The sequence below is a fragment of the Eleutherodactylus coqui genome, chromosome 4, assembly GCF_035609145.1.
Source record: "Eleutherodactylus coqui strain aEleCoq1 chromosome 4, aEleCoq1.hap1, whole genome shotgun sequence".
NCBI lineage: Eukaryota > Metazoa > Chordata > Amphibia > Anura > Eleutherodactylidae > Eleutherodactylus > Eleutherodactylus coqui.
In genome coordinates this window covers 59,551,881-59,565,571 of record NC_089840.1, presented here as the reverse complement: position 1 = coordinate 59,565,571, position 13,691 = coordinate 59,551,881, and the positions used below count along the sequence as shown (strand labels likewise).

Genomic DNA, 13,691 nt, shown 5'->3' with positions numbered 1-13,691 from the left:
GAAAAAATGAAAATGTCCGTGTTCTCAATATCTGCTATCAAAATGTTTGTATTCGCAGTGCGCATGATAATTATTATGTTATGAGGGTCATTTACATTATCTGACAATGCGAAAGGAAATGCTTATTTTGTCACTTTTAATAACAAGTAATAACTCTGCTTGCTTGTCACTGCTCTGATATATTAACCACAGAAAACCATGTAAAGTCATAGTCATGTGTACGGCGCTCGTCACCCTGGCAACGAAGCAGCAATATTTGAATCTGCCAGCAGGTGTCGCTATCTCCCAGCCTCTGGGTTGAACACTCTTCGGCCCATCACAGCGGCCGTCTAGCTCAGCTCTCTCGTCTCTATCAGTGACTCGCCGGACTGGGTGACGTTGGACAACAAAGATGGCGGCGGGAAGCAGTAACTACTGGGAAGGTGAGGAACGGACCCTGAAGGCAGGCGGAAGCGGATATAACGGGAGATCTATGCCGGGGGGCAGTGGTTGGGCCGCAGGGTACGCGGGTGTACCCCCAGGGGAGTGATATTAGCCTTCAGGGTGTTAAAATAAACCTCAGCATGGAAGAATTTCCTAATACAGAGCTGTTACATGTCTGAAACACAAGTGAAACTGTGATATTATGGGTGTGTGGGGCTTATTAGAGGCCCGGCTGTCTCTGTAACACCTTGACGTCTCCTCTCCACACACTTTACTGTAGTCTGTGGACTGTTACCTAAAAATGGCGCTATACGGCCGCTGTATGTCCGTTCGCATGTAGCGCTCGCCGTGTGGTTTGCTTAAAACCGTTTGCTAATAATTTACATGTGCATTGAACACTTCATTAGCTGGTGGGGTCGTTGGCCGCATCGCTACTACAACCCGGCTGTGCGGTGCCTGCTCCTGGTACCGTATCCTGATATGGGAGGAGCGGGATGGGTAACAGCGGAGCCCTGATCACCTCCTGAGCGGTTCAAGCGGTGTTTGCTGCGTCTGCAGGGAAACCCGTAAATGTAGACGTACGCCAGTCATTTTAAACCAGGGATGGACCTAGCAGATGCGTCGCTGCCGCGGGGGGTCATCCCGCTGTTATGGCTTATTTTACGCTGATAATGTTTATTCACAGGGGTTTAAATCCCTTATTTCAGGAGCTCTGCTTGCTATCAGCTAGTGGAAACCCTCGCGTTCTCACGATGACCTCCCTGTCCTGCTGACTTGATACATTTGGACTCACTGCTGTAATGGCAGCAGGACAGGTTTTTGCCCTCTGGATGTAAGCAAGAAAGTTTCCGTTCACTGATGGCAAGCTGAGATCTGGAAGCGGTGAGAAGTTAAAGGCGACGGTCACACAGGGCGGATTCCCGACGGAAATCTTGCGGTTTGGCCGCAGCGAAAAACCGTGACATTTCCACCGGCAGAACCGCCACGGCGGCTTTGGAGCGGCCTGGCCGCTCGCTCTAATGCTGCGGCCGATGCTCCCATAGAGGAGAGCGCGGCCGCAGCGGAAAAAAAAAATAGACATGCTGCGGTCGGCAAATTTCTGAGAAATCTCGTCCACATGGCTGGCTAATCCCGGGATTAGCGGCCGCATGCGGATTTGCCACGGCGAAATTCCACACGGAATTTCCGCGGCAAATCCGCCCTGTGTGAACCCAGCCTAAAGGGGTGTCCCATTAAAGCAACTGTTGTTGGGTTTAGGTGTCTGAATGCTGGGACCCCCTCCAGTCATGAGAATAAGGATCCTCAGGCCACTCTCAAACTTGAATGCGACAAAGTGCCGCGATTTCAAACGGGGCGCTGTGCCGCAATTTTACTATTGCTTTCACTGCAAGGAGCGTGTTTTAGCGCACCCCATCATTGTGATGAGGTGCGCTAAACGGACAAATATGGAGCAGACAGTGCTCGAAAATCAAGGCACCGTCCAGCGCCGCGATTGAACGCATGTCTGCGAGGCCCCATTGATTCAATGGGAGTGTTATTCCGCAATTAACGCAGCAAAAAGCGCCTGTGTGAGAGCCGCCCTAGTGTTCCCGTATGACTGCCGCTGTGGTCGTGCGAGCGCACCGTCGCTTCATTCATCTCCATGGACAGCGGGAGATAGCGGAGTACTCTATCATACGGGACATTCGGGTGTCGGTAGCCAACCATCAGATACTGATCCTCTATCCTGGGTTTTTGGGACACCTGTTTAAAGGGATTTTCACACCTCGGCTTTTCATAACCGAAATGAAAAACTGCTGCTGTAGTTACCGGCACTCGGCCAGACCTATGGGGACAGCCAAGCGCCTCAGCCCAGCGTGGTTTTCGTAGCTCTCACTGAAGTGAATGGGAGCTATAGAAATATAACATAATATGCTAGGCCGAAAAAAGGTAAATGTCCATCCAGCTCAGCCCCCTGTCATTTGATTGCTTGGATAGTACACTGCATTACTTATATAGTGCATTCTATTAACAGTGACTCTGTAGGAGACAGGGCCTAATAGGCTGAGTTACATGGCAGACAGGGCTGCCATTGGCACTTTGCGATTGCACTGTGGGTTGCTGATGGGTGACAGAAGGAGCCCCCTTCCCCTGTCATCTGCTCACATGCTGCAATTGCTATTCACTGTGGCTAGTGACTACATTCACACGGGCGAGCGCCATATTGGATTGAGAAATTCTGCTCGATATCATGCTCGCCAATGGGCAACTTTCACAGTGATGTGAAGCGTTTTTTAGCTAAAAACCACACTGCTTCCGTGGGATTACAATCCTCGCACGTCAGAGGATCACAGCTGGTTCCCACGGACTTCAATGGGAAACCTCACCCTGCACTTGCATGCACATGTCACGCTGTGTCTTCTAGGCTCGGCCCACGTGGGGCTGATTACCAGCGGACATTTAGCTGCGGAACGCCTGCCTCCAGACCTGCAGCGCTTGCTGCGGGTTTTGAAGAGAGTTTCATTGCGAATTTTGTCTGAGTTATTTTCGCAGCTTGTGAACGAGATTTTCAAAATCTCATCCACTTTGCTGCTACTGTAAATGCAGCGGAATTTCCTTTCGAAGGGTCCGCACGGAAATTTTGTGGCAGTTCCGCCCCATGTGAACCCCCTTCCCCCTTAATGTCCCATTGTAAAAGAAAATGGGCAAGGCATTCTGAGGGCACACCCCAAGATAAATGTGCTGCGATTTATTTTGGTTTTTGTTTTTTTTGCTCGTGTGAATTAATACAGACAACAGAATGGATTTCATATTTGTGCGAGTTTTGTGCGCATCGCATAAAACTCGCGTGACAGTATAGTTTGTGTGAATAGGCCCTGAGAACAGTAACCCGGACAAGTCGTCAGTCAACTCACTGCCTAAATAAGATGTAGGCGCTGGTTTAGAGGTCATTAGTGATCGCCATAAAAAGGCGTAGTAGTGGTCACTAAGGGGTTAAGGATGTGCCTTTTGGGAAGGGGGGAAGGGGGGGGGCTTATTTTATTTTTCCTTCTGTCAACATGGCAATGCGGGTTTGTTGGTTGCGTGGCGAGCTGTAGAGCAGAGGGTTTTTTTTGTTGTGGGGGAATAAGGTTAAATTGTTGTTGTGTTTTTTGTTTTTCCATCCATAAAATGTGCTTGACGAGCCGCAGCTTTAATTGTTACCATCGTGTGGCGCATACAATTTTGGGATCACATTTATTGCGCCTTTTGGAAGGCACAAAGAACAAAATGTTGGCTCTGTTTTGTTTTTTTTTCTTTAATGTATTTTTTAATGTTCGCTGTACAGCATAATGTTGCTGTATATTTGGTATTTATGGATGCAGCGATACAAATTGTGTATTGTTTAAAATAGTTTTTTTCTGAAATAACAAAAAACAACTAAGTTCATATATTTTTTTCCTAAATATTTTTGTACTTATAATTTTTTTGACCATGGGATCTGATGATTGCTCAGATAATAAACATTCTGCAATACTTCTGTATTACAGTCTATCTGCATTCTTTCACATTGCCAGGCGTAATAGGCCCAGAAACCACTATTAGGCCTCCAGGTGCCGTGGCAGCTGTATTGCACGTGGCCCATGTACTAACAGGGGAGCTCCCTCTCTCTGATAACCCTGTAGGCCACCTTCACACAGTCGAGTGATTCGTGGATGCAACAGGAAGGAGAAGTATCGCGCTTGTCAACGTGCGTTTTACTTGTGGACGCAAGGCGTTTAAGCAAAAACGCCTCGCATCACTTCTCTGAAATTCTGATCCTCCGGCGCTTGTTTAATGCACATCGGAGGATCAGCAAGTGTTTCCCCTTATTCTCAATTGGAAACATCGCACTCGCACATACATGTCCTATTGAAAACAATGGGCGATGCGTTCCAAGGAATGCGGGAACAATAGGACATGCAGCGATTTTTATTTATTTTTTTTAAACCTCACAGAATGGAATTCCTATTCACGCGAGTCTCACCACACACAAAACTCACATGAGATTTAAAGGTGAATGCACATGGGCGGATTTAAACTGCGGAATCCAGAGCGGCCGTCCGCCTCTGGATTCCGCAGCAAATACCGCCCATAGCATGCAGTGTGAAAATGATTCTTCATGCACACGAGCGGAGCACAATTGTGGTTCCGCTCTCAGATGAAAAATCGCAGCTTGCTCCGTTTTCCTTCAGATTCCTCGTGGCGGCTTCCATTGAAATCAATGGAAGCCGTCCGATCCACAGCACAGCCACAATTAACATTGCGGATGGGTCGTGGGTTCCGCAGGAAAAGCAAGCGTTGGAAAAAAAAATCTGTGCATGTCCGACGGCGAGCCGTGCGGAGAATCTGCAGTATAGAAAAGGAGTAGAGAATGCAGGTACGCGCGGACACCGGCTGGGTGCAGGGTCGGATTTGGCTGCCGGCTCCACATGCGGAATCTGACCGCCCCAGTGCATGCGGCCTTAAAAAAAAAAAAAACCCCTATTTGTGAATACCAAGCTCCCCCAAATGACAGCGTTGACTCTTCTGGCTCCCACGTACTGAGTGCCCCAGCAGTATACCCCATATGGGCCGTGCAACCATTCTCCATAAAAAAAACTAAACCCAAATGTCCTGATTAGCTGAACGTGGAACATGCTTTTATCTCTGGGGATCTTTCTGTGGCTTTTACAGGCAGAACTATAGAACATGTTTGATCCGGCCAATTATGTAGAATTTATGCCCCCTGCACACGGGCAGAATTTCCGCAGAATTTCCACCAATGGCCACTGCCATAGGATTGTATTAGAAAACGCAATCCTAGGCAGACGGCCGCGATTTGTCCGTGTGAAATTACACACGGAAGACAAATCGCGGCATGTCCTATTTCTGTGCGGGTCTGACAGAGGCCCGCACAGAAATGTCGGTGGTGACAGGCCGGCTCCTCTCTGCGCATGCGCCTGCAGTCGGCACATCACAGAGCCAGAACCGCAGGAGCAGGTGAGACCCCCACTGGTCCCTGCAGGGGGCGCGGGTCGGATCCCGCTGCAAGAAGGGATCCAACCCGGCCGTCTGCAGGCGGTCTTATTCTTAGGATAGGTTTCAATGCCCACAACAGCCGGACCCCCAGAGTTGTACTAACCGAACATGTGTTGTATGATATTATGGTTGTACATAAACACGTGATTGAATATCTGCATTGATATACGGGCGTTCCACGTGTCCTTGATGTTGAAGAAATGTCATGGCTTCCCAAAGCAGATGCCGTGCCCCAGGTGAGACTGGTGGAATATCTGCCACACAATGTGCCCCTCTGAACCTGCAGTCAGCTCTTAGCCCGTCTCCGAGACCCATGAATGCCGGATGGAATTGTGGGATTGCTGCAAAACTGGGCCAGCAGTTATGTCTCGGGCAGATGGGTAAATGATTAGTTGTGCTCTGATGAGACACCACGTCTCGCCAGCAGAGGGCAGCAAAGTGCTTTCCCCTGTTGCTATATGAAAAGGCTCTGAGACACCACTTTTGTGTAGTGGACCTCTTGTTGACCACTAGACATTTCTCTCTGACACACTCGAATACCTCCGGCCCAGCTAACGGGCTTTGAGAGAAGGTCATCACTAGAGTGAGAGAAGTAGGATGGTTGCTTTGAAGATTTGCCCGCCGTCTAGGCAGTTCTGACCAAGCTGTTAGGAGGTGATGGGAGGATCGATTACATGAGGGCACACATGGCGACCGGGCTCTGGACAGCCCAGACAGACCGCCAGTAGAGAGGGTCATCTAATCTGCCCACAAGCAGATCCAGCAGTTTCATCATCCACCATCCAGACACAGGTGGCACCTTCATTACAGAACGCTGTCTCTGCCAGGACCATTTCCTGGCGCTTAGCAGAAGGAAATATGATGCCATGTTCTGCCATTAACACCCCAACACTGTTGCTTCATTTGCCGTGATCTAGTGAATGAGAAACCTGGACCCCTATGGACTGGAACCACATAAGTCTATAGCAATGAATCCACAGCAATCCTGCCCTTGCTGTGGAGCGACACACTGCCCCCTGCTGGTGTGATGATCCAGGGAGCTGTCAGATATGATAGTTGGTCACCCCTAGTAGTGGCTCGAGGGTACCAGAGCCTGACTGAATTATCCAGTGTTCCGCAATAAACATCCTTTAGCTCTAAGATTGTAATCCCTTCCATATATTATCATTACAATCACTCATATAAAGTTGCATTTGACTCCAACAACTTCCTCTTAGTGCACTTTTTTTTTTTTTTTTTCAAACAGCAAAATTCATTTAACGTTACTTTCCGCGGAAAAGCTGAACAAGCTCCCGTTACTCCAAAAACAGGTCCTTACCCAAGTCTCAAAGGTTATACTTATCTGTTCTCTAGGGGGTCTTCATACAAGTGGCTCATGATTACTGCTGCTTTGGTCCTGAAGGCAGTTGTGGTGGAATCGCTTGTATGAAGACCCTCAGGGATCCCAGGAACAGAGTAATTCCTGCACTGGTTCTCGGATGACTCGTGACAAGTGCTCCTTGGGGGCCTAAACAGGTCGCCTCGGTGGAGGAGATGCTCGTATGAAAGCTCTCATGGTTGGGAAGGATTGTAGTAACTGGAATTAACTGGGTGCCGTCGTTGCCTACCACACCACACCACACCATCCGGTGGGAATATAACCTTACACTGCTGCCATTAATATATTGAACTGTTTTTCTCTTCAAAAGAATGACCACAGGGAATAAAATTCTCAGGATAAGCTATCTGTAGTAGATCAGTGGGGGTCTGTCACCAGGGACCCCTGCCGGTCAGCTGTTCTCGGGGCCAATGTGCTTGTGCACTGAGCTGATTTTTGCAGGAAGCGGACAGCTCTGTTCTCTCTGCAGTGGTGAGGCTTGGTAACATAGTAACATAGTTCGTAAGGCTGAATGAAGACATTGTCCATCTAGTCCAGCCTGTCTATCCTCCTGTTTTGTTGATCCAGAGGAAGGCAAAAAACCCCAAGAGCAGAAGCCAATTAGCCCTTTTGGGAAAAAATTCCTTCCCGACTCCCTAATGGCAGTCAGACTGTTCCCTGGATCAACCCCTAATAGTTCCTACCTGCCTGTATACCCAGATTAACAATTAACCTAAGATTTATAACCTATAATATACTTCCTCTCCAGAAAGACATCAAGTTCCCTTTTAAACTCCTCTAAGGATTTTGCCATCACCACTTCCTCAGGCAGAGAGTTCCACAGTCTAACTGCTCTAACAGTAAAGAACCCCTTTCTATATTGGTGATGAAACCTGCTTTCCTCTAAACGTAGCGGATGTCCTCTTGTTACCGTTGCAGTCCTGGGTATAAACAGATCCTGGGAGAGATCCTTGTATTGTCCCCTCATGTATTTATACATAGTTATTTGGTCGCCTCTTAACCTTCTTTTTTCCAGGGTAAATAATCCCAGTTTTGATGCCTCTCTGGGTATTCCAGTTCCGTCATTCCATGTATTAGTTTAGTTGCCCTTCTTTGAACCCCCTCCAGCACTGTGACATCGTTCCTGAGCACCGGTGACCAGAACTGTACGCAGTATTCCATGTGGGGCCTGACAAGTGCCTTATATAGTGGGAGGATAATGTTCTCATCCTTCGCCCCTATACCTCTTTTAATGCATCCCAAAACTTTATTTGCATTTGCAGCAGCTGACTGGCATTGGTTACTCCAGTTTAGTCTACAATCCACTAGTACCCCCAGGTCTTTTTCCATTTCACTTTTCCCTAGCAGTACCCCATTTAGTGTGTATTGGTGACATCCGTTTCTCCTGCCCATGTGCATAACCTTACATTTATCAACATTGAACTTCATTTGCCATTTTTCTGCCCAAGCCCCCAGCTTATCTGGGTCCGTTTGTAGCCGCACATTGTCCTCCGTTGCATTGATTATATTGTATAATTTTGTGTCATCTGCAAATATTAATATTTTGCTGTGCAGCCCCTCTATCAGGTCGTTGTAAATATAGTGAACAGAATGGGGCCCAATACTAAACCTTGTGGCACCCCACTAGTGACTATGGCCCAATCAGAGTATGAACCATTTATTACCACCCTCTGCTTTCTATCATTGAGCCAATTTTTTACCCACTTACACACGTTTTCGCCCAGTCCGAGCTGCCTCATTTTGTATATTAGCCTATTATGCGGCACGGTGTCAAAGGCTTTAGAGAAGTCCAGATATACGAGATCAATAGACTCTCCCAGGTCCAGCTTAGAGCTTACTTCATCGTAGAAACTGATCAGATTTGTCTGACATGAGCGACCCTTCATGAATCCATGCTGGTGAGGAGTTATTACCTTGTTCTCCTTGAGGTACTCATCGATGGCGTCTCTCAGAATCCCCTCGAAAATTTTTCCCGTTACTGAGGTGAGACTTACCAGCCTGTAGTTACCAGGCTCACTTTTGGTCCCCTTTTTATAAATTGGAACCACGTTGGCAATGCGCCAATCCAATGGTACAACAACGGTCTTGATAGTGTCTAGAAATATTAGGTATAGCGGCCTAGCTATCTCATCACTTAGTTCCCTTAGTATCCTTGGGTGTATTCCATCTGGGCCTGGCGATTTATCGATTTTAATCTGTTCCGCACTTCCTCTTGCGTTAGGTATGACATATTTTGCGAGGGGTTTATTTTATTCCGCTGTATCTCGTGTGGCATTTCCTTTTCGTTTGTGAATACACTTGAAAAGAAACTATTTAATAGATTTGCCTTCCCTCCATCATCTTCAATGATTCCTCCTGCATTATTTGTTAAAGGGCCAGCGCTCTCCCTGCCAATCCTTTTGCTGTTAATATAGTTGAAAAATAGTTTTGGGTTGTTTTTGCTTTCTTTGGCGATCAGTCTTTCTGCCTCCTCCTTGGCAATTTTGATCGTATCTTTGCATATTTTGTTTTTTTCCCTGTATGATTTTAGCACTTCTTCACTGCCTTCTTGCTTTAGTAGTTTGAACGCTTTCTTTTTTTCGTTTATTGCCCCTCTTACCATCTTGTAGAGGCCTATTGGTTTCCTTTTAGTTGAGATTCTTTTATTTTTAAAGGGAATAAACTGCTCACATGAGGCGATTAGGATCCTTTTGAACTTTTCCCATTTTTCCTCTGTACTGATATTTTTGGGGATGTTGTCCCAATTAATGTTACCGATAGTAGTTCTAAGCTGATCAAATTTTGCTTTACTAAAGTTTGGTATTGCAGCCTTTTAGGACTTCATGAGATAATCCCTCTGAATCAGCTGGTTCCCCTCTTTTCTTGGGTACAGTTGCTCTCTGGATAACAAGTCATTGCTGATCATTGCTCTGATATATCAAGTATTTGTGGTTGTACACATGAAACGTTTCATAAGCGACTTTCTCATCAGTGCGACCTGAACAAAGGAGAGATGAGTACGAGCGAACAGATAACTGCTGAGAAGTTCATGTACTTGACTTTTTACATATCGGAGCCTTGAGATGCGAGAAGATGGTGTAATCTTATTTTATAAGGGAGTAATTAATTGGCGTTTCGCTTCATTACAGTTTATCACAGAAATTGCCACAATGCTATAGACTTTTATAGAAAGCAGCCTGGAAAGGTCAGCCCAATGCAAGTTTCTAGACTCATTGGCTGCAGTTGAGTAGACTTGGCTCTGGTTTTGACGCTTTCCAGAAGAATTCAGTTTTGATTTTCATCTATATGAAATGTGCTGATAATATTTTAACGTTGAGAATAGCTGTTGTTTTTTGTTTTTTTTTGCCCTATTTAAAGGTGCGGTGCCATACTGCCTGAACCGCATGTGAACGGAAACCACCATCCCCTTCCTCCATGGTGGCAAGTAAACAGAAGATTTTGTCGGTGAAGGGCAGTACTGACGCCCAAATCTTCCAGCCACTGGTCCTTGTGGGGGGGTGGGGTTTTGGCCACATATGGTTTATGCCGCGTGGGACCATACCATAATAGTTTGTCTTCTGATCAGCCTTGAAGAGGTTTATCACTGAAGACATTTATAGAATAGGGGATAAATGTCTGATCACTGTGGATCTAAATGCTGGGACCTCCAAGGATCCCGAGATCTGTGCACCCAGAATGCCCCATCTGCACATGCATGACCACCGGTTCATTCACTTCTATGGAACAGAGGAAGAGCCCATAGAAGTGAATGGAGAGTTGTCATGCATACACTCGACCGCTTCATTCACATTGGGCATTTGCTGCTTACAGATGTCTGGGCTGCTGTGTGCCCCAGTGATCGGGCCAACACTGTTCAGGCACTTCTCCCCTATCCTGCGGATAGAAGATAAATGTTTTTAAGTGGGAAACTCCTTTAAGAACACATTGAAGTATGTGGTAATATCTTTTTCTTCTCTTTCATTCACAGATCTGAGGAAGCAGGCCAGACAACTGGAAAACGAGCTAGATCTCAAATTAGTTTCCTTTAGCAAGCTGTGTACAAGCTACTCGCACAGTAACTCCAGAGAGGGAAGACGCGACAGGTATAGGTACTACCTCATTTTGTTTTTATCAATTTATTTCTTGTTCTTTCATTTAGATCAGTTTTTTTTTTCTATTAGTAATTCCTTTGAATTCACCGTTGTGGGCATATATTTAGGGCTTTGCATCTTGTCTGTTCACCCCGTTCCGCCGCATCCACGGTGCTTGAGGTGTCTGGGTTTTTGCAAAAACAGCCGAGCAGATTGTTCTTTGATGTTTCCGGAATGTCTATGAAAGTGAATGGGAGGTACAGAAGCAGCGTAGCACAGTGCGCCATGCTGTTCCTGTATCTCCGAAATTACAGAACCAGTGTTAGCTCACTGCTACTTGCACATTTCTGTACATTTATGGCATAGGTGTCTGAAATGAAAATACACTTTAAACTAGGGGCTAAAGTAAACAGGCGTTTTTATCCGTGTGATATGCAGTGAATGGAGACGATGAAAGTCAATGCACTTTTTTTTTTCTTTCATGCACACCAGCGTGTGTACACAGCATTTTCATACACAGGAGAAATAAATCACAGCGTGCACTATTTATCTGCATATGACACAGTGCCCTTCTTTGGGCTCCGTATCGAAATGCTGCCCCTACGCAGGTATTGCAGGTATTCGCTCATCGCGGTGCAATGCAGAAAAACAACCCTCGTAGATGACTCCACTCAAAAGAATAAGTTCACCTTTGTGCGTATCCCTATGCACAAACTCACACGATTTTCTTGCCCGTGTGAAGGCAGCCTAAGGATGAGCTCACACGTCCATATGCGTAAAACCCTGCGTGGGTCATGCAGGGTTTTACCACTGTGGAGCCGGCCTATCAGCCTGTATGGCAGCGATATTGTACTGTGCATGACAGCGTATCTCACGCACGCCGCCATGCAAGTCTTCCTGTTTTTGTTTTTTTTAAATTAAATTTTCCGCTCTATTTCTGGTGCAAATATACGTGTCCAATACACAACGTAACTACGTATGTGCGGCATTGATTACACACCCATAGAGAACAATTGGCTCTCTAGCGTCTAGTTCACAGCATAATAAAATATTCTGCATTCTTTTTTGTGCTTGCATGTTATGCTATTCTTACACGCAAATGTGAGCGAAGCAGCGTATGGCAATGTATTCTATTGCCTGCGAATTACCACGTATCACACGTGCGTAATATGTGGTAGTATTGCGCTCGCGTCAGCCCAGCCTAAGCCAGATAGAAAATTGCAGTGTGTGACAAAAACTTTCTAAATAAATGAGGACCAGGCATACTTTAACTTTTTAAAAACACTGCATGCTATTAAAGATGCAGAGTAATAAAAACACAAACAGTGACGTTTCAACAGCCAGATAAACAGTGTTGAACGCCGGCGCACTACGCTGTATTGATAGCATGTAGGATGCATTGAGTCAATCCTTCAGCAGTAAAGCGAATCTGCATGTACTTGCTGATTTTGGAATATTCTCAGTGAAAGGTGTCTTGTAATTCTACATCTACATTTTAATAATGTTAAACGCATTAACTTGCATTTTAAATGAGTCAACGTAAAGCTAGTGTTTGCTGTGTATACAGTAGGACCCAATCTAGAGTCATCTGCTATACGACTTTTGTAAGAAGGACCAATAGATCAAACCAAAGACAGCTGGGATCAATAAACAAGATGCAGTATGATTTGATTCTGTTTTTTTCGTGCAAGTCTGCCATTTACAAAGCTCATGATATGCTAGTTTGCAGAAAGTAGCCTCTTTTTATGCAACTCTGTGGGATAATTTAATAAGATCAGTGATTTAAATGCCGGTCCTAATAAATTCACATATTAAAGCCCCATTTACATGCAAAGATGATCGCTCAAAATCCGTTCCAATGATGGGATGATTTGCTGTTTTTCTTTGACTTCTCGGCTTCTCTGAAATACGTTTATCAGTTTAAGATTTAAAATGTGACTTGTGCTTTTAATTCCTACAGTTCTGATACAACTCCGCTCCTCAATGGATCAAGTCAGGATCACATGTTTGAAACCATGGCTGTTGAAATTGAACAGCTCCTCACAAAGGTATCTTATTTGTTCTGCATTGATAAAACGTGGTCTGATTGTTCTGTAAGTCATCATTATCGCCAAACACAATCCAACTCGGGCTCCTTTTACGCCAAACCATTTATCATTCGAATGAGTAAACAATGTCAGAGTTAGCACGTGCAGCCTGTTTATACACGCAGATAAATTGTTGTCCTGTTCGCTCGTAAATGAGACCGACTGAACAGTCTGTATTTAAACCGAACGATTAGCGAACGAGCAAGCAATGATTTTTTTTCATGCCTGCGTAAAATGAACATTAAAGGGGTTGTCCCGCGGCAGCAAGTGGGTCTATACACTTCTGTATGGCCATATTAATGCACTTTGTAATGTACATTGTGCATTAATTATGAGCCATACAGAAGTTATAAAAAGTTTTTCACTTACCTGCTCCGCTGCTGGCGTCCTCGTCTCCATGGAGCCCGCCTAATTTTCGCCGTCTAAAATGGTCGAATGGCCAAATTAGACGCGCTTGCGCAGTCCGGGTCTTCTGCTTTCTTCAATGGGGCTCCGTGTAGCTCCGCCCCGTCACGTGCCGATTCCAGCCAATCAGGAGGCTGGAATCGGCAATGGACCGCACAGAAGAGCTGCGGTCCACGGAGGAAGAGGATCCCGGCGGCCATCTTCAGCCGGTAAGTATAGAAGTCACCGGAGCGCGGGGATTAAGGTAAGCGCTGAGCGGTTTTTTTTTTTACGTCCCTGCATCGGGGTTGTCTCGCGCCGAACGGGGGG

At 45.9% G+C, this 13,691-nt stretch overlaps 1 protein-coding gene across 2 annotated transcripts in view; it reads left to right on the top strand.

Annotated features, from left to right (window-relative positions):
- The first annotated feature begins 361 nt into the window (after positions 1 to 361).
- Positions 362 to 13,691, top strand: part of GOSR1 (golgi SNAP receptor complex member 1) — a 76,680-nt gene continuing 63,350 nt past the window's right edge. Inside the window, exons 1-3 of one of the 2 annotated variants that reach the window (XM_066599540.1) lie at positions 362 to 422; positions 10,788 to 10,902; positions 12,851 to 12,938. In XM_066599540.1, coding sequence (XP_066455637.1) covers positions 392 to 422; positions 10,788 to 10,902; positions 12,851 to 12,938 — 234 coding nt within the window. In that variant the 5' untranslated portion in view covers positions 362 to 391. Of the gene's footprint in view, positions 423 to 10,787; positions 10,909 to 12,850; positions 12,939 to 13,691 lie in introns of both variants that reach the window. The other variant, XM_066599539.1, reaches the window with a different exon arrangement.